This window comes from Myotis lucifugus, unplaced genomic scaffold (assembly GCF_000147115.1).
Source record: "Myotis lucifugus unplaced genomic scaffold, Myoluc2.0 scaffold_96, whole genome shotgun sequence".
Classification (NCBI taxonomy): Eukaryota; Metazoa; Chordata; class Mammalia; order Chiroptera; family Vespertilionidae; genus Myotis; species Myotis lucifugus.
In genome coordinates this window covers 442,810-465,891 of record NW_005871144.1, presented here as the reverse complement: position 1 = coordinate 465,891, position 23,082 = coordinate 442,810, and the positions used below count along the sequence as shown (strand labels likewise).

Here is a 23,082-nt window from a genome sequence, read left to right as displayed (position 1 = left end):
ATTACTTGAGAATATAATTTGTTATAGCACATCATCATCTGTTATATGTTTGTTCCATAGTTCAACTATTGCCCTAAGTTTCTGTCCAAAGCTTAATTTGAGATATAGTGTCTTTTTCTAAGCAAAGATCTTGCAGAAATGCAAGGTGATCTCAGAGTAGAAGTGTGTACACTGTCTAAGCAGCATCTATATATATAAAAGCCTAAGTGACCAAATGACTGGTCGCTGTGACACGCACTTACCACCAGGGGCAAGACGCTCAATGCAGGAGCTGCCCCCTGGTGGTCAGTGCGTTCCACAGCAGGAGCACCGCTCAGCTGACCAATGGGTGCCAGACACAGGGCTTACGACTGGCTGGCGAGTGCAGCCACAGCAAGCCTCTCCCGATTGGGACTGACTGGGCGTGAGCCCGCAGCAGGTGCAGCAGGGCTGGGATGGGCAGGAGCGGCAGGCGGCTTTGGACTGCCAGTTTTGGCCCAGTCCCCGCAGGCAACACCGAAGGACCCCACCGGTGCATGAGTCTGTGCACAGGCTCTAGTAAGGTTATAACTTTGACACAGTGGACCTTAAGCAACGATAGTGGCAAGAAAATTCTGATTATGCACATGATTTTAGGTGTTGGATAAAATCATAGATGTATAGTATATTGGGGATAGGGAAGGAACTTTGGAAATCTTATAGAGCAACTCTATCATTTTGCAGATAAGAAATAAAAATAGTGTGGTTGCTGAGTCCCCTAATGAATTCCCCCAGCACCAGAACTAAACATTCTGACAGCTGTCCTACCATCCTTCTAATGGTGTTAACATGACACACTCAGACTTCCTTGTTTCTTCAAACAGTTCCTGAAACACAGTAGGACTACTGCAGCAGATCTAAAGGCTTCTGCCAGTAGAGTGCTCTGTAGAAGCAGGGAGTAAGTCCCAGGCTGGGCTCTTGCCAGGTAGTAGGTTCATGCCTCCCCTACACACACAGGACCAGGTCTGCCTCACTAAGCTCAGTGCCTTCCCTTTCAGAAGAGGAGGATGAGAAATCAGATAGTGAGGGCGGAGACCTGGATAAACAGATGGGCGATCTGAATGGTGAAGAAGCTGACAAACTAGATGAGAGGCTTTGGGGTGATGACGAGGAGGAGGAAGATGAGGAAGAAGAAGACAGCAAAACTGAAGAAACAGGACCAGGAATGGATGAGGTAATTCAAAAATTCCCCCATCCCATAGCCCCCAGGTTGAAGGGAGATCGTTTTCCCAGCCACCACTCCCTGTCATTTACTGTTTTTCCTTTCCTTTGTTTTGCTGCTTCTCTCTCATCTTTTCTTTTATCTCTCCTATATATCTTACTCATTGATTCAGAGCCAAAAGAGTAGTTTGACCTGAGCTGTCCCATGTGTTATGAGGAGGGAAGTTAAAGAAACTCAGTGTATATGCTCTTATTCTGCTATTGGCCACGGAACTTCTCCAGCTCCCTGCTTAGAACTCCCACACTTGTCCTGGCCAGTGTGGATTAGTGGTTAGAGGGTCGGTCCACACACCAAAGGATCTCCAGTTTGATTTCTGGTCAAGGTCATGTACCTGGGTTGCAGGTTTGATCCCTACCCAGTTTGGGGCACATTCAGGAGGCAACCAGTTGATGTGTTTCTCTCACATCGATGTTTCTCTCTCCCCCAACTCCTCTCTCTACCCCCTCTGTACCTCCCCCTCTTCCCCCCCTCCCACACATACATACTCCCTCTCTCCCTTCCACTCTCTCTAAAAAAATCAATAGAAAAGATATCCTTGGGTGGGAATTAACAAACAACAAAAGAACTCCCAGGCTGGATGTGACACTGCAGCAGCTCAGCCTGGCCCAGCCTGCTGTTCACATACCTGCTATTATTGCTGTCGGGCAGACCCAGACTGTTCTCTCCAGGTCATGGATGATGCCCTGTCATCTGGATACTCAGAGGACAGGCCCAGCAGGCAGAAATTATACATGCTTAAGAGATACATTAGGTAGAGCCAGCCTGTGTGTCAGCAGTTTCTTAGATCAAGAGTATGATTCTTTGTGTTTTCTGCCTGTGACATTTAGGAAGATTGTGGACTTGTTGCTAAAGATGACAACTTGGATTCTGGGAAGTCAAACAGAGATAAAAACCAGCATGATAAGAAGGAAGAAGCAGAAGCCGATGATGATGGACAAGGCCAAGACAAAATTAATGAACAAATAGATGAGGTAATGAGGATACAAAACAGATCCGCTCACCTGACTCTAGGCCAGGGCCACTGCACCACACACACGTGCGTCTCAAGGCCTTTTTCTCTATTCATCCACTATTTTCTTACTGTTTCATAAAAGAATATAACAGAGCCTCTTAACAGGACATAAAATATCTAACTATTGGTTATCAGTGAGGTGGATTTCATACTTTTTGGGCTTATGCTGTAGTTTGGGAGCTAAGACGTACGATCCTTGATTCTCATAAACTTCAGTTTCTTCTTTGAGAGCAAGTAACACAGTACTTCTTACCTCTTATCAGTGGAGAAGCTGCACAGAAAGTGAAGTTTGACTTATATGCATATATGCATAAACCATGGACACAGACAATAGTGTATTGAAGGCCTGGGGTGGGGAGTGGGTATGGGCTAGAAGGGATCAATGGGGAAAGGGTAACATCTGTAATACTTTCAACAATAAAGATTTTTAAAAAGAGAGAAAGTGAAGTTTGAAATTCCAAATGAAAATTCTAAAAATGTCAGAAAAATTGTAATGTGTGTTGGTAATGTTAGGGCAAAGACATTGTATTCTCTCAGCATAAGTACTTAGAGCAGCAGTTTTCAACCTGGGGGTGGAATGACCCTTTCACGGGTCGCCTAAGACCATCGGAAAACACATATATAATTACATATTGTTTTTGTGATTAATCACTATGCTTTAATTATGTTCAATTTGTAACAACGAAATTGGGGGTCACCACAACATGAGGAACTGTATTAAAGGGTCCATTAGGAAGGTTGAGAACCACTGACTGAGAGCTAATTATGTGTGAATACTACTTCATAAAAAAACAAAAGCAGTTTTAAGTTTTTATCATTTTGTCTGTTCTCTCCACTGTCCAAAGAGGGAATATGATGAGAGTGAGGTGGACCCTTACCATGGCAACCAGGAGACGCTGCCAGAGCCTGAGGCCTTGGACCTTCCAGAGGATTTGAATCTAGATAGTGAAGACAAGAACAGTGGTGAGGACACGGACCAGGAAGAAGGAGAAGGTGTGTCTTTAAAACCTAAAGTGACCAATGGGAACTCACTGAAAATGAGCAGTAACTGATTTCTCTTCAGGTCAATGTCATGGCCAAGTCATAAATCATGTTTGGTCAGCTCAATTCCATCTTACAAAAATTGTTCTTTATAGTGTTTCTTATCTGAGTGGACCTGAAGCTTATAAACCAGCAGTTCTCTCTCCTGTCATTTCCATCCTGTATTTTTATTTTTTTAAATATATTTTTATTGATTTCAGAGAGGAAGGGAGAGGGAGAGAGAGAAACAAACATCAGTGATAAGAGAGAATCCTCAATCGGCTGCCTCCTGCACACCCCCTACTGGGAATCAAGCCTGCAACCCCAGCATGTGCCCTGACCAGGAATCAAGCCGTGACCTCTTGGTTCATAGGTCGACACTCAACCACTGAGCCACACGGCCAGACTACATCCTATTGTGTGTGAGCGATGTTCCTTCTCCCCACAGCCATCACTGTGTGCCCAGCTCATGGATTGAAGGAAACACTGTAATTTGGGTACATCCAGGCTTTTCGTGGAGCCCAGTGTCAGCTTTTTAAGGAAATGATTGTTTCAGTTATTGATTGCTGTGCTTATGTTGTGTGTTAAGCCTGAAATATGAAGTCATTATAATGGGGCATGAAATTGAATAACCCAAGGGAAATCGGTTACACAGCAGGCATATGACTGTAATCTCGTGCCCTTATCATTGTTCAACCTGGGTGACTCCCCTAGGGAGTGTTGTCCGGTATTAGTTGGGAGCACTTGGGAGAGGTGCTGCTGTGATAGTGGCCGCCATCCTGGTGGGGAACAGATAGAAAGATGTGAGCTAGCCTCACTCTGCTTCCTGATGAATCAGTTAAAAAGTTATTAAATTTAAAAAAATACTACCATATTGGGACAGAAATAGAAAGTTACAAAAGGATAAGGTACCATTTACCTAAAAATTTAATTCAAGAAGCAGTTTCATATATGATTTATGGATACATCAAATGTACAAAAACATGGACAGAAATAATACACAACAGCTTCAGGTGATGACATCCAAGGAAGGAGGAAGGGCCAAGGCCTCCAGAGTCCAGATAGTTGTATCCAGAACCATTTATTTCTTAAAAAGAAGTGACAAGTTTGACACAAATATGGTAATGTGTTAATATCTGTTAAATCCGGGTGGTGAATATATGGTTCTCATAAATGTAAAATGCATTCTCCATGTTTAAAGTATTTGAGAATTAAAAATAAAGTTGTGAACTTGCAACTTTAACTAGAACCATTTGATTAAGGAATTGATACAGACTTTCCTCATGCTCAAAACATGCTTTATGAATCTCTAGTTTTTAAACAGTATATAAATTATTGCTTCTGAGGGTATTTCATTAATTTAGAATTTTGAAATCTGACTTCAACTTTAAATTCAACAATCAAACAAGCATAAAACTAAGAAAGTTAAAATCCACTGAGAGTGTAATAAGGCATTTGACCTAGAAAGACACCCAGGCTCATTTTAAGCTACTGCATATTTACACTAAGGAGTAGTTATTTTATTTTTTAATTAAATCTTTATTGTTCTGATTACATTTGTTCCTCTTTTTTTCCCATAACTCCCCTTCTCCCAGTTCCCGCCCCACCCTCCGCTGTCACTCCCCACCCACTGTCCTCATCCATAGGTGCACGATTTTTGCCCATTCTCTTCCCGCATCTCCCATTCCCCCCCCCCCCCCCCCAAGAATAGTCAGTCCATTCCCCTTCTATGTCCCTGATTCATTGTAATCACCAGTTCATTCTGTACATCAGATTATTTATTCACTTGATTCTTAGATTCACTTGTTGATAGATGCATGTTTGTTGTTCACTATTTGTATCTTTACCTTTTTCTTCTTCCTCTTCTTAAAGGAAACCTTTCAGCATTTCGTATAATACTGGTTTAGTGGTGATGAAGTCCTTTAGCTTTTCCTTATCTGTGAAGCTCTTTATCTGACCTTCAATTCTGAATGATAGCTTTGCTGGATAAAGTACTCTTGGTTGTAGGTTCTTGGTATTCAGTACTTTGAATATTTCTTGCCATTCCCTTCTGGCCTGCAAAGTTTCTGTTGAGAAATCAGCTGACAGTCGTATGGGTATTCCCTTGTAGGTAATTGAGTCTCTTTCTCTTGCTGCTTTTAAGATTCTCTCTTTGTCTTTTGCTCTTGGCATTTTAATGATGATGTGTCTTGGTGTGGTCCTCTTTGGATTCCTTTTGTTTGGGGTTCTCTTCGCTTCTTGGACCTGTAAGTCCATTTCTTTCACCAGGTGGGGGAAGTTTTCTGCCATTATTTCTTCAAAAAGGTTTTCAATATCTTGCTGTCTCTCATCTTCTGGCACCCGTATTATTCTGAAATTAGTGCACTTGAAGCTGTCCCAGAGGCTCCTTACACTATCTTCACACTTTCGGATTCTTTTTTCATTTTGCTTTTCCAGTTGGGTGTTTTTTGTCGAATCTTTGGTTTGATTCTTGTGCTCCTCTGGACTGCTATTGGGTATAATATTCTTTATTTCAGTCCGTGTATGCTTACTTTCTAATTTCTTTATCGTAGCATCGAGGGTCTCATTAGTTTTCGTGAGGCTCTGCTCAAGTTTATAGCAAGCCCTCAAAATTGCGATTCTTAGCTCCATATCCTCCATTTCTGTCATGTTTTTTTGTCTCCGCATCTTTTATGCTTTCTTGGTGCACCCCCTTGTGGTCTTTGTGCGCAGTCTTGTTCTAGCCAAGCCTTAATTGTTGTAGTTAACACTAGAGGGATTTGACCACCAGGCTGACTGGCTGTACAATCAGCTGTGTGGAAAACGTCTGTCTTCTGGGAAGGCGCTAATCCAGCCTTTGCCTGAGGCGATCGGCAAATGGCTCTGCGCAGGGCTTGGGCGGGGCGGGATCAACAGGGCGGGCGGAGGAAGCAGTTATGGCCTCTCTCAGTCCCGTTCCCAGAGGCTCTGCTTCTCAGAACCCCAGCAGCCGCTGCAAACCTCGGAGAGAAAGCTGCCCTCAGGTTCCAACTGATGCCGGATAATCCCGCTTCTCCCGTCTGAGTCTGAATCCCTAGAGACTCGCCCGGATCTGGAGCCCAGAGTCTGAGACTCACTCCCGACCGAAAACGACAACCGCGCCCTCGGCCACCAGCCCGCTTTCGCGCGCACCTCGGTACCTTTGTATTTTCCACACTGCGCCTCTTCTGAGCCTCGGTTTGCTGTTCTCTTTCCTTCTAGTTGTAGAGTCTCTCTTCAGCCAGCCTTCCTGTGGTTCTGGGTGATGTCCGTTCCGTCTTTTAGTTGTATTTTTGAAATGGTTGTATGCGGCAGCGGTCTCCGGTGTTTACCTACGCCGCCATCTTGGTCTCTCCTCAAGGAGTAGTTATTTTAAAGAATTATTTGCTTACAAAGGAACTGATTTCTGAAGTGTCCATAGTATAGAATAGCTCTTTAAATAAAACTTTTTCAAATAAGATTGTTTCTATTTGAATATTGTATTTTCTGTGTATGACAAAAAATTATGTCCACAAATTATTTCCAATAATTGAAAAATAGATTCTCATTTCCTGTCTGTGGTCTAAAATGTTCCTATTGTAGTGGCTTTTATGATTTCTTAGTGAATTATTTAAAAAAACACACCATCGGATCAATTGTATGTAATATATAAGTATGGTTTAGATTAGGGGTAGGCAACATTTTTCAGTGAACGGTCAGATAGTAAATAAATTAAATTTACAGGTCACAAATACTTGGTTCTGCTATTGTAGTGTGAGAGCAGCCCTAAGAAATACAGAGTGGATGGGTAAACACATAAATGAATGGATGTGGCTGTGTCCCGGTAGAACTTGATTTACAGAAACATGTAGAGGGCCACAGTAGGCCCACAGGCCATCATTTGCCAACTCCTGGTTCAAGTAACAAAACAAAACACTTAGGTAACCATCCCATCTTAAAAAATGTTGTTACTGGTTTTTAAAAATTCTGTCTGTCTTTTTTGTTTTGTGTACCCAGAAGAGAATCCTTTGGAAATTAAAGAAAAAGCAATGGATACTGAAGAAGCAGGTCATGAAGCTGAGGAAATAAATGAAGAGACTGGGGCCAATCAGAATGAAGATCAGGGTCAGCAGGAGCCTGAGGAAGGCTCCAGTGAAGATGACAAGGGGGAGGGGGTGGAAGAGATGGACACAGGAGCTAGTGACCAAAACAAAGATATGGACCAGCCTTCTGAGGAAAGCTCAGAAGAGGAGGAGCCATCTCCAGAGGACAAGGACAACAACGCTGAAGCCAGTGAGGACAGTGCAGAGAATGGCGTCTCTGTTGACCAAGGTCTCCAGCCTCAGGTATTAGGGTGGTCTGGTTTGCCTTGGATTAGAAATAATGAGAAGAAATTCTTACTCCCACTGGAACGTCCTTAAGGACAGCGGTCGCCAACCTTTCAGACCGCTGCTTTAGGATACTCCTCCATCACCAGGTGGTGCTGCTTTCATTTTCTGTTTAAGACCTTCCCTGGCTGATCCCCTCCCTGCAGACCCCTCAGTGAGGAGTGAGGTGTTTGCTTGCTGCAGGGGTTCCCCACCTCATGTCTCTTCCCCAGAGCACTTAATGCTGTGTTTGATTTCCCTGCAGGAGGAAAAAGAAGAAGGGGAGGACTCTGACACAGAGGAGCAGGTGCCAGAGGCTATGGAGAGGAAGGAGCACTCCTCCTGCGGGCAGACAGGGGTGGAGAACATGCAGAGCGAGCAGGCGGTGGAGCTGGCTGGGGCCGCGCCTGAGAAAGAGCTGGGGAAGGAGGTGAGGGGCCCTGCCAGCTGCCCAAGGAGAACCGCTTCTTCCTGTCTGAAATCACAGTAGCTGGCTTACATGTGATGTTTGTTTTAGTTAACATCTGAAAGGTCATTTTTCATTCTTGAGAAAATGATTGTAGACCTACTTTATATGCTTCCCTGAACTAACCCCAGAATATTTGCTACACATTATATTTAACTGATAGGCTTAATGAGAAAGTAATAGTTCTCTGTGGGAGAATCAGGTTCATGTTATTTTTTTACTAGAAACTCGATGCACAAACTTTGTGCAAGATTAGGCCTTCCTTCTCCTGGCTGCCGGCACCGGCTTCCCTCTGGCTGCTGGCAGGTACCTGGGACCTGGGCTCCCCTTGCAGCCCTGGCTTTGTCAGGAAGGACGTCCAGTCTAATTAGCATATTACGCTTTTATTATTATAGACTAGAGGCCCGGTGCATGAATTCGTGCACTAGTGGGGTCCCTCAGCCTGGCCCGTGGGATTGGGCTGAAACCAGCTCTCCGACATCCCCCGAAGGGTCCCGGATTGCAAGAGGGCACAGGCCAGGCCGAGGGACCTCACTGGTGCACAACTGGAGCTGGGGAGGGACATGTGTGGTTGGCCAGTTGGGAGGGACTGCGGGAGGGCTCCAGGGCGTGTCCGGCCCATCTCGCTCAGTCCCGATAGGCCAGACCCCAGCAGCAAGCTAACCTACAGCTCGGAGCGTCTGCCCCCTGGTGGTCAGTGCATATCATGCGAGTGGTTGAGCGGCCTTAGCATATTACGCTTTGAACGGCTGACCAGACAACCGGACACTTAGCATATTAGGCTTTATTATATAGGATTTTTTATTGATTGATTTTTAGAGAGGAAGGAAGAAACATTGATTTGTTGTCCACTCAATTTATGCATTCATTGGTTGATTCTTGATATGCCCTGACCTCCTAGTTCATAGGTCAACGCTCAACCATTAAGCCACACTGGCCAGGCAGCACTTTGTTTTGACATGGGTGATGTGCTCTGTATGTGGCCACAGCTGGGGCCGCTGGCATGTGAGAACCCTGGGTCAGAGGACCTACTGTTGTAGCATTGACTCTACCAGCTCCTGTAGCCTCTCTCAGCCCATTTTCTCCCTAGTAATTACCACTGTTTATATACTTACACCTTCTCCACCCCATTTATTAAGCACCCTTAAGGTGCTAAGCATTTCCATTACTTCAAGTTCTTACAATAGCCCTCTAAGGTAGCTGATATTCTTATTTTCTCCATTTTACTTGAGTTAAATAGCCCTCAGGGAAGTTAAATGACAGTCTCGAGGTTATGCAGCTGGTAAAGCCTGGTTTCTAATCAGGTCTGTCCTGCCTTCAGAGTGAGCCACTATACTCCTGTGAACTAAGAACTGTCAGCCTAAAGTGAGGTCACCCGGAGTGTTGGTAACAGGTCCGGGTCTAGATGCTCCTGTTTCTACCCATGGGCCAGGCTGTAGTCATGGGTGAGCTCCAGGGCAGGCGGGCAGGTATGACAGTTTCACTCTGAGATGAGAATAATGGAGAAGTTGTGCACAGTGACCAGGTGCTTGGTAGCTTCCTCCATCCTCATTCTTTATGGCTTGGATTTCATAGGAACACGGGAGTGGAGCTGCGGATGCGAACCAGGCAGAAGGCCACGAATCCAATGTCATCGCCCGGTTGGCCTCCCAGAAACAGACCAGGAAAAACACACAGGTCTCTGTCACTCTTCATCTAAACTAAAGGGAAGGCTGCATATAAAAAAGACGCTGTAAACATAGTGATTAAAAAAAAAAGCCACATTCTTTATCTTTGCTGTCCCTGTTCTACCAGACACGATGGCAGCCCTGGTGAGGCAGCCACGATTTTGGGGCTTTCCCAGTGGAACCTGTGCAGGGTCATGGACACGTGCACACACACCACGACCCCATTCCTGTTATGGTGCCTAAGATCCCAGTGGTGCTGCCCAGCACCAACCAGTATTACTCTTTTCAATGTCCATAGTCTTTTGAGTTTAAAAAATGTTTTTTTATTGGGGTATAAATTTATGCACATGATACAAAATTTTTATATAAAAACCAGTTCCCTAAAAAGCTTCCATCCTATCCCTGTTCTCAAGCCACCCAAGGAAGTGGGTGCTACCAGTTTTGTCTTTAGATCTTCTCTGCATATGTGACATATGTGGACATACATATGTGCGTGTGACTTTCTTTGCTTCCTTGTCTTAATTCAGATACAAAACTGTCAGAAATTATGCCGTATGTGTATGTAAAGAACTACCCATTCTTTATACTAGTAACAGCTGTGTTGAATTCCAGTTTTGTATGGCTGTACCTAATTTACTTAACCAGTCCCCCAGGGACGGACACTGTGGTTATTTTTAGTCTTTTACTATTAGACAAGGCTCTGATGAATTTCCTCCTATTTCCCAGAGTTTTAAGAGGAAACCTGGACAGGCCAACAATGAACGCTCCCTGGGTGATCACAATGAGCACGTGCACAAGAGGCTGAGGACTGTGGATATGGACAGCCACACGGAGCAGGAGCCCACTCCAGCCCAGCCCCAGGCCCAGGCGGAGGACGCGGCTGCATATGAGCACATTAAAAAAGGGAGCGACCCTTACGATGCGCAGACCTATGGTAGGTGCAGGGAAGGCTTCTTTGCTCACTGAGTTCTCTGGGAACTTATGCTGTATGACTGTGTGCCACCAGCTGTTACTACAAATTCATCTTTAGGAGGGAGAGGAATGGCTTTTAAAAACTCTTTCCTAAATAACTGTGCAGAAATACGAATTGTTTTTTGTTTAAAGGTATCTGTAGTCAAAATGCTCAGTGTTTCTGGCTCTAGTGTAAGTTTTTAGAATACCCTGATAACTATTGGCTACATCCAAACCTAGTACTGATCTCGGGCTTTCTGAGTCCTGGAGATTTCTTCATAATCACCTTGAGGTTGCTCCCTGCAATGGCAGAAGCCGTAAACTTGAAATATGTGTTTTTTTCTGTACATGAAAAGGGAGTAGTCATTTTTCAGTCTCTCAAGTTCTTGGTGACTTTTCACCGTTTTATTCCCAATATGTGAAATACTATTGATATCTACCAATGAGGATAGTACAGAAGCAATTCCTCTGAAATAGATGACTTTTCTCCTCTTCTGTCCCTACTCCTTAGGAAAATAAAATAGATGATCACAGCTACCATGTATTGAGCTTTTACTCTGTGCCAGATACTGTTCTGAGCCTTTGCCGCAAGGTCATGGAATTCCTCTAATCTCATGAGTGAGGATATCTCCACTTTATAGATGAGCACACTGAGGCCAAAGAAGTTTAAGAACTTGTCCAAGATCGGGATGCAGGAATTCCCATGTTAGCGTTTCTATGCCAAGTGTTACCATAACTTAGTAATGGAGGATGATGCCATTAGCTGCTCTGAATCATGTGCCCATCCTGTTTATTCTGGTTCATACTCTTGTCATAGCACTAGAAACCCAGCTAAACATCCTACTTCTGTGGTCACATGTGTAGTTACATGATACGCTTGAGGAGGTGGGAGGGGGAGAACAGGCAGTTACATAGTTAGGTTAATAGGACATCTTGGGCAAAAACAAGCCCAGGACTATGTCTAAGGCACATAGCCGATCAGTGACAGAACCAGCATTAATGACAGAAACCACACCCACTCATGATTACTTTGTTCCACAAAGACCTAGGCCAGTGATGGCAAACCTATGACATGCGTGTCAGAGGTGACACGCGAACTCATTTTTTTGGTTGATTTTTCTTTGTTAAATGGCATTTAAATATATAAAATATATAAAAAATATAATTCTTTGTTTTACTATGGTTGCAAATATCAAAAAATTTCTATATGTGACACGGCACCAGAGTTAAGTTAGGGTTTTTCAAAATGCTGACACGCCGAGCTCAAAAGGTTCGCCATCACTGACCTAGGCTTTCTATGTGTGTGCGCACTTTTTTAACAGATGTAGCCAGCATGGAGCAGCAACAGTCTGCAAAAGACTCCAGCAAGGAGCAGGAGGAGGAGGAAAGAGAGGACATCTTCATGGACGTGGAGGAGCAGGAGGAGCTCAAAGCAGTAGACACCGAGCAGCTGAAGCCAGAGGAGGTCAAGTCGGGGACCACAGCAGGCTCCGGTGAGTCTTACCGAAAACAGACCCCTCCTAAGCTCTCTGGTTTAGAGAAGTTGCTTCTCTTGTACTGTATTCTAGTCTGGTCTTTTACTTCCATGTCCTAAACCCTGGCTTAGACATTCATTGGCCTATAATAATGTCACTGTATCATGTTTCAGAGTGGAAAGGTGGAAGAGTGGTGTTGCAACACACTCTTTCAAGGAGACCACTGAAACTTGCCTTTCAGACAAAATCCCATCTGCCTTTTTAAAACATGCAGAACAGAATAGAGCACTTGTCCAATTGTGACAAGAAGGTATATTCTTGACTATTAGAGAAATGTTTTCTATTATATGGAAATATACAATAAAAATGCTATAAATATAGAATAGGGACACTACATGTGAGAAAGTAACAAACCTCCTTACATACAGTTCAGTTTCATAGTTGATCAATGGCTATTACAAGGACTTTATCTTTTAAAATATATTCAACACAGTAAAAAATAACTGTCAACCCTAGCCAGTTTGGCTCAGTGGAGAAAGTGTCAGCCTGCGGACTGAAGGGTCCCAGGTTTGATTGCGGTCAAGGGCACATGCCCAGGTTGTGGGCTCGATCCTGCGTGGGGTGTGCAGGAGGCAGCCGATCAATGATTCTCTCCCATCATTGATGTTTCTATTTCTCTCTCCCCTCCTCTCTGAAATAAATATATTTAACCCTTTGAGTGCCAACCAATATCCTAGGAACTATGCTAAAATTGCCAAGGCATTTTTGCTGATTTTACAGCAGTTTAGGAAAAAAATTATGAATCGCAAGTAAATGGAGTTCCATATTCAAAAACTTAAGGAAACCTTTACTACATTGACATATTTAGCAATATCATCATCACTAATAAAAGCAGACTTAGAACTGGACACCATTTCGAAGCTTTGATAGCGCTCCTGGCACTTTTGGCAAAAGACAGGAGGAGCGTGATCATGCTCCCCAGCACTCTAGGGGTTAAAAAATATACGAAGCCCTAGCTGAAGGGTCCCAGGTTCGATTCTGGACAAGGGCACGTAAGAACTTGCCAAATTAAAAAACTTTTTCTTCCTCCTTCCTGCCCTCTCAGGGGTGTTGGTACTATTGAATGAACGGCCATTATGTGACAGTGGGAAGGCACAGCTCTGTTATCAGACTCGCACAGATTCAAATCCAGACTTTGCCTCTTACTTCACCAGTTGAGGCAAATTATTATTATTTTTTTTGGCCTGTTTCTTCATCTATAAAATGGAACTATGATTTTATTTATTTTAGCTTTTATTTTTATCAAAGCTCTACATGCACACAATTTAAAGAATCACACAGTTTTTCAGGGCTTGTCAATGTGAACTATCATCTTCCCTATTTCCACCTCCCCAGAACAGCTGCCTTCAATATCAGGGTGAGGAGGAGGAGAAGTTAGGGGAATAAGAGCTGGTAATGACTGTTACAGAGTGAAAGAACACGTGGAACCAGTATGTGGTGATGTGTTGGGAAGTGAATGAGTGAAGTCTGAGTAGTTGTTAGGGTTGAAAGACAACCATGAAGGCTCAGTCTTTATGTTAATACTAGAGGCCCGATGCACGAAGATTCATGCAAGACTGGACCTTCCTACCCCTGGCTGCTGGCACCACCTTCACTCTGGCCGGAGCTGCCTTCCCACGCTGCCCAGAGGCCCAGAGTGGCTGGGGCAGTGTGGAATGCCTGCGTCATCGCCATGGCGACGACACAAGCATCCCGCCCCCAGCCGCTCGGTGCCTGCAAATTAACCCGCCATCTTTGTTGGATAATTTGCATACTCACTCCTGATTAGCTGGTGGGCGTCATGAAGGTGTGGTCAATTTGCATCTTTCTCTTTTATTAGTGTAGATGTATGATAAATAAAACTATGTCTTTTTATGAAAATAGGCGTTGATGAGATGGAGACCACAACTGTTAAAACAGAGGAAGACCAAGACCCCAGGACAGACAGATCCCACAAGGAGACAGAGAATGAGAAACCTGAGAGAAGCCGAGATTCGACCATTCATACGGCCCATCAGTTCCTGGTGGACACGATTTTCCAGGTACTAAAACTTTCACAAGTAGAGGTGGGGTGATTAGAGTGGGGGAAAAAAGCCTTTCAGAAGTCACTACTTTACTAAGTTGACAAAATGTAATTATAAATTCCTTTTCAATCATTGTCTTTAGAACTTTATGGGATACCTGTTTGTTTTGGGGTATCATATCCTTACCAAATTTCTTAGGATCTCTGTTGATATGACAGGCGTTCTCAAAAGCAGATAAAACACTGTTCTAATGGTTAGTCCCAGGGTCACAGCAGGTGGTCTGTGCCCTGACCTGGGGTGATGGTGGATCTGGGCCTCCAGCTCTCACATCTCTTCTCATGTCCATCATCCTGTGTAAGGAGCCTGCAGGAGGGTTAACAGTTTGTGTTCGTTAAGTAACAGGAATCTTTGACTTAATGCCTGCATTTAGGAAGAACAGAGTAACCAAGTTGCTTTTCCTAATTGTTTGACTTAATGAAAGTCTAGATTAATCAAATAATTTCATTATTGAGATCTTCTTGGGCATTTGGTTTTGTTCTACTGGGCTCAATTTATAAAAGTTAACATTTCCTTTATCCATCTTGCCTCAACAAATGGGAAGCAAGGATTGTTGTCTGGCACCTCCTTACTGTGCCATTAAATTTGCTTGTGTGTTATGTCTCGGGGTATGCACTTGGATTCATACTGCAGGGAAGAAGGCAGCCTGACTGAGTTGGTGATTCCAACCTGGGCTGCCTTTCATTTGTGGTTTTTCTTCTTAGCCCTTTTTAAAAGATGTCGATGAGCTAAGACAGGAGCTGGAGAGACAGCTGGAAAGGTGGCAGCCACATGAACCTGGAAACCCAGAAGAAGTAAGTCATTGGCCTTTTCATACAGTATCTTGACTTTTGTTAAGATAAAGAAACTTAATAGGTCCTTAGCTCCAGAACCTTTGTAAAAGGGACCCAGTACATGGAGTATAATTATAATCCTAAAGCCCAAGTCCATTGTCTGCTTTGCCACTAGACCTGTAGTTTAATTAAAACAAAAATGATGTGATTAATTTTTTTAACTTCTGTTGCTTACTCTGTAATGGATGCCACAGTGGTTGAAAACGGGGCAAAAGGATACTATATCGTTCTCAGAATAGGCCACCTGGGCATTAGCAGGTGGTGTAATACTGAAGTGTAGATCCACCCAGAAGTTCCATTTTTAATTTCTTTGCATTCTGAATTTACTGTATATATACATATTTTGGCAAAAAATCACAGAGCTGTTTCAGGAAATATGCACACTGCTTAATGTGTTGAGATTTGCACTTGACACTTTTAAAATATGACCCTGAGAGCCCACGATTAAGGGGCTGGATCTGTTGGCACCAAAATTACCCATTCACAGCTCCCTCTCCACATGAAGGGTACAGGTTATACTCTGTAGGTGATATGAAGAAGGCATTGATGTGTGTCAATATTTTACAGTTTGAACTGTTTTTGTGGAAAGAGACATTTTTAATCAAGTGAATTAGATAGCAGCTAAGAAAAACTTTAAAGTGCTTCTTGGTGTCAAACCTTCACCTTGTTGTAATGATTGGTCAGCTCTGACATTGTCGAGGTAACTTACATGTTCTTGCTGTTGTCACAGGAAAAGGCTGCAGCTGAGATGTGGCAGAGCTACCTGATCTTAACTGCACCTCTCTCACAACAGCTGTGTGAACAGCTTCGCCTCATATTAGAGCCCACCCAGGCGGCCAAGCTGAAGTAAGTCGTCTCCATCGCGTACACTTGAAGAGCCCTGACATGATGGCAGTACCGCCTTTTCCATTGAGCTCAGCACTTAACCACTTATTGGGCTGGCTTCTGAGTTGCCATTTCTGCTGCACAGGCACCAGGATGGTGTTCCTTAGTCTGTTGTCTAGCAAAGAGTCGGTGAAGTTTGGCACGAATGCAGTTTCTTTGATTCATGAATAACTGATGGGAAATTGCTGAGCCTTTGCGTGTGCTGCTCATATTGCTGCAACATGTTGGGTTACTCGCTTGTTACTCACCTAGATCTTTTCAAAGATGGGTCCAAGAGTATAGCTGTAGAACAGAAAAGAGAATCCAAGATTTAATATTCAATGCAAACATTTTTTTAATTTTATAAAATGTCCCTTAATTTTTTTGGATCTAATTATTATTGTGCCACATACATAGCCAGTTTTTCTGGCGGCTAATCAAGGAGATCCTGGCCCTTAAACCTCAATTGCAGTAACACTTCGTTGTGCCAGGTTACTGGTTATTTTGTATAACTGGGGATAAGGTACTTTTCAAGGGATGAGCAGTTTTTAATCTTTGTCCCATTTGGATAAATTTAATAGAGGAGACTATCGAACTGGGAAGCGATTGAACATGCGGAAGGTCATCCCATACATTGCTAGCCAATTCCGAAAAGACAAGATTTGGCTCCGAAGGACCAAGCCCAGTAAACGCCAGTATCAGATTTGTTTGGCTATCGATGACTCTTCTAGCATGGTAGACAACCATACCAAACAGGTAAGAAGGAGAAGTTACCTAAATCAAACCCTGTACCATGGGACATCAAATGCTTTAAATATGACCTGAAGAAAACACCAATTAGTCTTTCTTTCCTGAGAATGCAAATACCATGTTTGAGAAGACCTAAAATTTAAAGAGTTCAAAAAGGCAATTTCAAGATGTCTCAAATATTTTGGTGCCTTACTGTTTTATAGCCTTGCTGTGCTATTGTCTAGCTGCAGAATAAGAAAATCTGACAATGTGTATTTTCCACAAAATGCAGTGTACTGCCATTCTTTAAACCATGCACAACATACTTTTTTAAAAAGTATTCATCATACATTTCTATTAAGTCTGAAATTATCTAGAGTTAAGAGTTTTATCAGTATTAACAAGGTTTAGGAGCCTGAATATAATTACTTACGATACAGTAAGTAATATGCACACTGAAGAGTGTTTTTTGCTGTTACGCAGCACGAGCCAACGAGCAACCTAAAATCTACACATAGGATCCGCTGGAAAAGTTTAACCTCTGAACCTGGGTTCAGCTCCCACTACCACGTGACTCTCTACTACTATGTGACTTTGGGCAGTTCATCAGAGTTGTTAGGAAAACTAAATTAAATAATGGATGTAGAAAACTTGGTTTAATGTTAATGTCTAGCACTTGATAGGTATTTAGTAGATGTTAGTTGCCATAAGTGTCATCATAATCATCTTTATATATGAATTTAAAATTTAAAACTATATAGTCATATTCATAATTAGAATAAATTGGTTTTTTAAAAAATTACTTTATATGTCATCAAAAAAGTAAGTTTTTAAAATTTATGGACCAAATATCTCAAGATCACTTTTGTGGAATGATGTCTAGAGCAGACCTTTCCTACCAGTGTAATGGATTATGGGTTTCAGCATTTGTGGTATTAGCCAGGGCCCAAGGACACCAAGCCTCTGGTTGGTTGTGAATAGCTATATTAATGGTGTTCCCCTGTGGGCTCTACAAAAAAAATGTCTTCTGTAAAAATCTTGGTATAAAAAAGGTTGATATTCTGACTCCTTCCAACACTTAACTGTTTCACAGCTTGCCTTTGAATCTTTGGCTGTGATTGGAAATGCTCTAACTCTGCTGGAAGTGGGTCAGATTGCGGTGTGCAGGTAAGAGTGCCTTTTAATCACACTGGGAAAACTGGTCTTCTGTGGTTATTTTGTTCACATGACAAAAAATAATCATTATATTTGGCTTTTCCCCGAAGTTTTGGAGAGTCCGTAAAGCTGTTACACCCATTCCACGAACAGTTCAGTGATTACTCGGGGTCCCAGATTCTACGGCTCTGCAAATTCCAACAGAAGAAAACCAAGATTGCTCAGGTATGCTATGACATCAGATGTCTTCTGCAGACACTCTTCTCATTTAGTGGAGGTTTTAGAACACCTTCCTCCCAATGTGGTATAAGGACAGGCAGAAATTACAATAGAACAGTGTAAACCCCAGCCTGTGTCCTGCGGGATAGAAACTTCCTGCGCTCATTATTGACGCGGTGTAACCTCAGTTTCTCAAAGGTCATTTTTGACTTTGTATCTGGCTCCTTATTTTTCTGAGAGGTTTGGAACATTTTTGAAAAATAAACCATCTCCCAGTACCCTTATCAGGGTCAAGGCCAGTCTCTCCCCCCATCTCCACCCCCCCACCCCCACCCCAGTTAGCTTAGAGAAGAAATGATGTAAAATAAAGCCACATGACTTGACAAGTTCTCAAAACATAGCATGGGACAGTAATTCTGACGTGGACATTTTGTGTTTTCTTGCCTGTTTTTTTTAAGACAGCTGGTTTGTTCATTTGGGGAGTTAATTCATTTCTTATCCCCCAGTAAAGGGATTTCTTTTCCTTTGGGGTGTCATGTAGAACACTAGTGGGGTGTATGCCATATCTCAAGGGTGAATACCAAGCAGTGGTCCTTGACTACAGGTGGCTGAAGGGATAGTCTGGTTGCCTGTAGATCTGAGATGGTTATAACTTTAAGCTCTCTGAGAATGGGAAGAGAGTCTAGTTTCCTAATTGTTTCTGGTTTAGTTTCTAGAGTCGGTAGCCAGCATGTTTGCAGCCGCTCAGCAGCTCTCACAGAACGTCAGTCCAGGTGAGCTGCATTCTCTTACCTTTGTTGACAAAATGGTTTTCTGTTGTCTGTATTTGCAAGTTGCCTGCTTCATCTCACTGCCCCGTCACCATCTTTTAATGTGGATGCTCTACAGGGAAAGCAAGACCCAGGAGAAGTATTAGCCATTCTGGAATTTTTTACTCTTTATTTAGAAATTTTTATTAAACCCATACCCAGGAGGCTTATAATAAATGAAGGAATTAGACACTAATTAACTAGTATATACTTATTTGATAGATTGGGTTGAGAGTTATGAAAGGAGCAAGTTATACAATATTACAGAATATTCGTACTTAACAAGAAAGCAGAGGAGGACATGATTCAGAAACCAGCTAATCCAGCCATGATTGATTTGGGCCTTGAAACACACCAGTTCTTTCTCTAGTTCTTTACAGAAATCTCTCAGTTATGATTGTATCATGGAGAACTTCCTGTTGGAAGCAAGTCCTTTTCATACATCTCAAGACTTGGTGGGCTGACTTTCTCTGTCAAAGACATTCACCCTCAGACACTATCTTTAGCTGATAACATTATACACTAAATATTTTTAAACATTTTAATTCACCATTTATTTTTTAGTGTCCCCCTCTGAGTTTTTAAATCAATTTTAAGGGGAAAAATACAGAAATCAGCAAAAATTTGAGACAGGTCCAGGTTTTTGACAGATACTTTCTTCTAATGGCCTCCTCAGTACCGCATTTTTGTATTTTAATTCTCCAGTGAAGTTGATCTAAATGTGACATTCCCTGAACACTACTGGGAAACTGTTTTATTGCCAGAAGCTTTGTATGTATGCCGTCCCTGATGCAGGCATCTGAAGTAACATCTAATTAGAAAGAGATCCCTTTTACTTGTGCCCAGAATTCACCAGTTCCAGAGCTGTTCGATGTCAGTATTACAGAGAAAGCCTACACTAATTTGTCTTTCTTTAGGTAGTTTTGAGTTATTGTTAAAGATGGATTTCCATTGTGTTCTACAGACGCTGCACAGCTCCTCCTGGTGGTCTCTGATGGGCGCGGCCTCTTCCTCGAGGGCAAAGACAGAGTCCTGGCGGCAGTCCAGGCTGCCCGGAATGCGAACATCTTCGTCATTTTTGTTGTGTTGGATAATCCCAGTTCCCGGGTGAGCAACTACGAAAAGCCACTTTTCTGGGGATAACGTGGAGGTGTTCTTCAGCCTGTTCCATCTGAAATATGGCCTGGGTCGCACCATCATACTCAGAATTCCTAACACAGTGTTCCGTCAGGCCCTGGGCTAGGCACTTTATAACTTTTCTCATTTAACTTTGCAATAATCCAGTGAGATGGGGATTATTCCCACTTTAGTGAAGTACAGAATCACTGATTGTAGGTGATAAGTAGGAAAGCCAGGATTCTGGCTGACTCCAGAGAGCACCCCTTAACTACTTCCTATGCCAGCTTTTGACAGTGGGCCCTTTCCAGTTACTCGTACCTCGGCAGTGCCCTCCTCTGAACAGGAAGATCAGTCGCCAAGTGAAAGATGTCCGTCCACAGGGCAGTTCTGTTCCAGGGGAAGCATGGGCTCTGCAGGTCAGGTTAAGGCCTAGACAGCAAGTTGAAGATTAATGTGAATAATCCAAGTTGAGAATGGGACACACCGTCACAGGGAAATTGGGTTTTCTTATCCCCCTTTCAGTGCCTGTTCTGGAAGGGGTGCTTAGAAAGACCTTCCTCCTCAATGAGTTCTGAAAATTTTGTTTTACTTAGTAATGAAAGCTACTCTCAAAGGCAGGAATTACACACAGGAGACCTAAAACATGTTGGAGAGAGAGAGCCTGGAAGAGCTGGCCAAGGACACTGATTTATTTGAAAATGTCTTCTGTTGGCAGGATTCTATCTTGGACATTAAAGTGCCAATATTTAAAGGACCTGGAGAGCTGCCTGAAATTCGATCCTACATGGAGGAGTTCCCATTCCCCTTCTACATAATTCTTCGCGACGTGAACGCACTCCCCGAGACGCTCAGCGATGCCCTCAGGCAGTGGTTTGAGTTAGTGACAGCCTCTGACCACCTGTAGGCCAGCAAGAACATAGTCCAAAGTTGAGACTTGAAACCACGGTCAAGAGCTACTTCTTGCCCAGGTGCTCCTTTCTGGACACTTCTGAATTAGCAGCTCTAAGTTATATTTTATCTTAGGTCTGATTTATAAAAATTCACTCAGCTACAAAAAAATGTATTGCAATGCACATTTTGACATGATTTCAGAGGAAACTTGGGTTCCTTGGCCTAAGCTATTGTTCACAAAACAGACGTGGGGCAGCGAAGGAGCAGCAGGCGTCTGGTCTCGTACCTGAGAGACTGCCCTGCCAGCCTGTCTTGGAAGCCCTGGCCTGAGAGGAGGCCAGCCCCTCCGTGGGCCCAGCTGTCTGCTTTCCCTCGAAGGGACCCTGGACACCTGCCTTGAGGAGGTGCTGCCAGGAGCCTGGGGCTGTGCCAGTTCTTTGGCTAAAGGCCTGATGGGAGCTGTGCTTTTGACCCCAATCTAAGGTTTGGCTTTGCCAAGCCCACAGTGTGGACCCAAAAGCTGTCAAGTGGCTGGGACAGCTGCAGTCCTCAGAGGCTGAGTGTGTTTTCTTACTGTGCTTCCCGTGAAAAGAACCACCTCTTTGGGGAAAGAGGCTGGTTGTATGTGTGCTCATAAGCCCCAGCCATCCGGGGGCTCCAGGAAGCGGAGCTGATCCCTGGGCTGAGTAAACATGAAGTGGCTTTTCAGTGTCCTTCACATTTGCTGCTTCGGGAGACTATGCAATGATGGGAAGATGATTATCCCCTTGTGTATTTCATTCTCTCAGTGCCATAGTCCCTGCTGTTGTAGTAATTTATTTCTTTAGTTCCTTTTTTTCTTATCAGTTAAGGGGAAGAATCATTCCTCACACTGCTTTCAAGCTGGACTGAGCCAGTTTTATTCTGGAAAAGATATGCTGTCTCCAGAAGAACTAAGAAGCTACATCTATCTATTTTTTTCCCCAGTCAAAATACATCAACGGTTTTTAGGCAGTTTTTACTTGGCCAGAAAGCAGTGCTTGAATACTTGAAACTGTTCGACTTAAGTTCTGACCGTCAGAATGTTGTTTTGTGAACAACATGCCATGATGTAATTGTCTATATCCATGTCTGTTATCAAGTTACACTGTGAAGTTTGCCACTCTTTTTGAGGTGGTCAACAAAACACAGATTGCTTGTTGTTTGTTTAACCAAGAGTCCAAAGCATGTACCTGATGTTATATCATTTATTTTTTATTCTAAAAAGCTATGCAGCTTATATTCTGAAAACTATTAAAAAATATACCAGTGGTGATATAATTTGTGATCATTCTTAATGGAATACAACAGAGAAGTACAAAGGGAACGGTCTTATCTGCTGGACCAGTCAGCTGTCACTACCTAGACTGACATGACCCCACACATCAGTGGCTTTTTGTACAGTAGGGTTTATTTCTTACTTGTTTCTATGTCCACGGAAGGTGAGTTGCAGGCCTCGTGGCGATGGAGAAATAGCGAGTTGGTGGAAACAATGGCTCATAAAAATTCTGTTCCAAAAGGACACATCTCTTCCACTCAGATTTCATGTCCAAAGCCATTTATGGGGTAGGAAGTTTACTCTTCCAGCAGGGTTGGATCTGGTAGGGAAAAAACAACATTATGACAGTGATGCGGTAGTTTATCATCTATACCTTTAATTGATAGACCATTCAAACTGGAGCTTCCCAGCTGGTTTGCTAAGATAGTGAGTCCCTTAGCCCTGGAGCAGCTCATTGGGTCTGGAACAGTAGGAATTCCAGTAAGCAGCTACCCAAGAGTGCCCTTTTCAGCTGTGCTGTGATGGGGAAAGGGTTAGGAAGCATGGGAGCAGTCACAGGAGACCTATCAGGGACCAGGGTGGGGGTCAGGCAGACCCTGGCCCAGGGTACAAAGCACAGGTCACTTAGAAGGTTCCGAGGACATGCTTCCTCTCACACTCACCTGCTACTCGGTCTTTACATCTGCCTTACTTACTTCTCTTTCTTCATCCAAACCCCAGTCTTGTCTGCTCTAACTTCTGGGTGTTTATCTTATCCTGTCTCCTCTGACGACACTGTAGTGGGAATTCTTTTAAATCTGTAGCCTGGAGTATTAAATAGTATCCTAAAGTAATCTGCTAGCTTCACTTTATCCTACTCACAACATCCAAGG

General features: G+C 43.2%; 1 protein-coding gene across 1 annotated transcript in view; it reads left to right on the top strand.

Annotated features, from left to right (window-relative positions):
* Positions 1-22,212, top strand: part of MDN1 (midasin AAA ATPase 1) — a 144,026-nt gene extending 121,814 nt beyond the window's left edge. The window contains exons 86-102 of the mRNA XM_014458412.2: positions 1,017-1,192; positions 2,068-2,211; positions 3,098-3,245; positions 7,266-7,594; positions 7,881-8,045; positions 9,657-9,758; positions 10,475-10,682; positions 12,022-12,192; positions 14,098-14,255; positions 14,999-15,088; positions 15,858-15,973; positions 16,573-16,747; positions 17,814-17,887; positions 17,986-18,100; positions 18,804-18,867; positions 19,868-20,010; positions 20,738-22,212. Coding sequence (XP_014313898.1) covers positions 1,017-1,192; positions 2,068-2,211; positions 3,098-3,245; positions 7,266-7,594; positions 7,881-8,045; positions 9,657-9,758; positions 10,475-10,682; positions 12,022-12,192; positions 14,098-14,255; positions 14,999-15,088; positions 15,858-15,973; positions 16,573-16,747; positions 17,814-17,887; positions 17,986-18,100; positions 18,804-18,867; positions 19,868-20,010; positions 20,738-20,926 — 2,567 coding nt within the window. The 3' untranslated portion in view covers positions 20,927-22,212. The remainder of the gene's footprint in view (positions 1-1,016; positions 1,193-2,067; positions 2,212-3,097; positions 3,246-7,265; positions 7,595-7,880; positions 8,046-9,656; positions 9,759-10,474; positions 10,683-12,021; positions 12,193-14,097; positions 14,256-14,998; positions 15,089-15,857; positions 15,974-16,572; positions 16,748-17,813; positions 17,888-17,985; positions 18,101-18,803; positions 18,868-19,867; positions 20,011-20,737) is intronic.
* Positions 22,213-23,082: the final 870 nt, after the last annotated feature.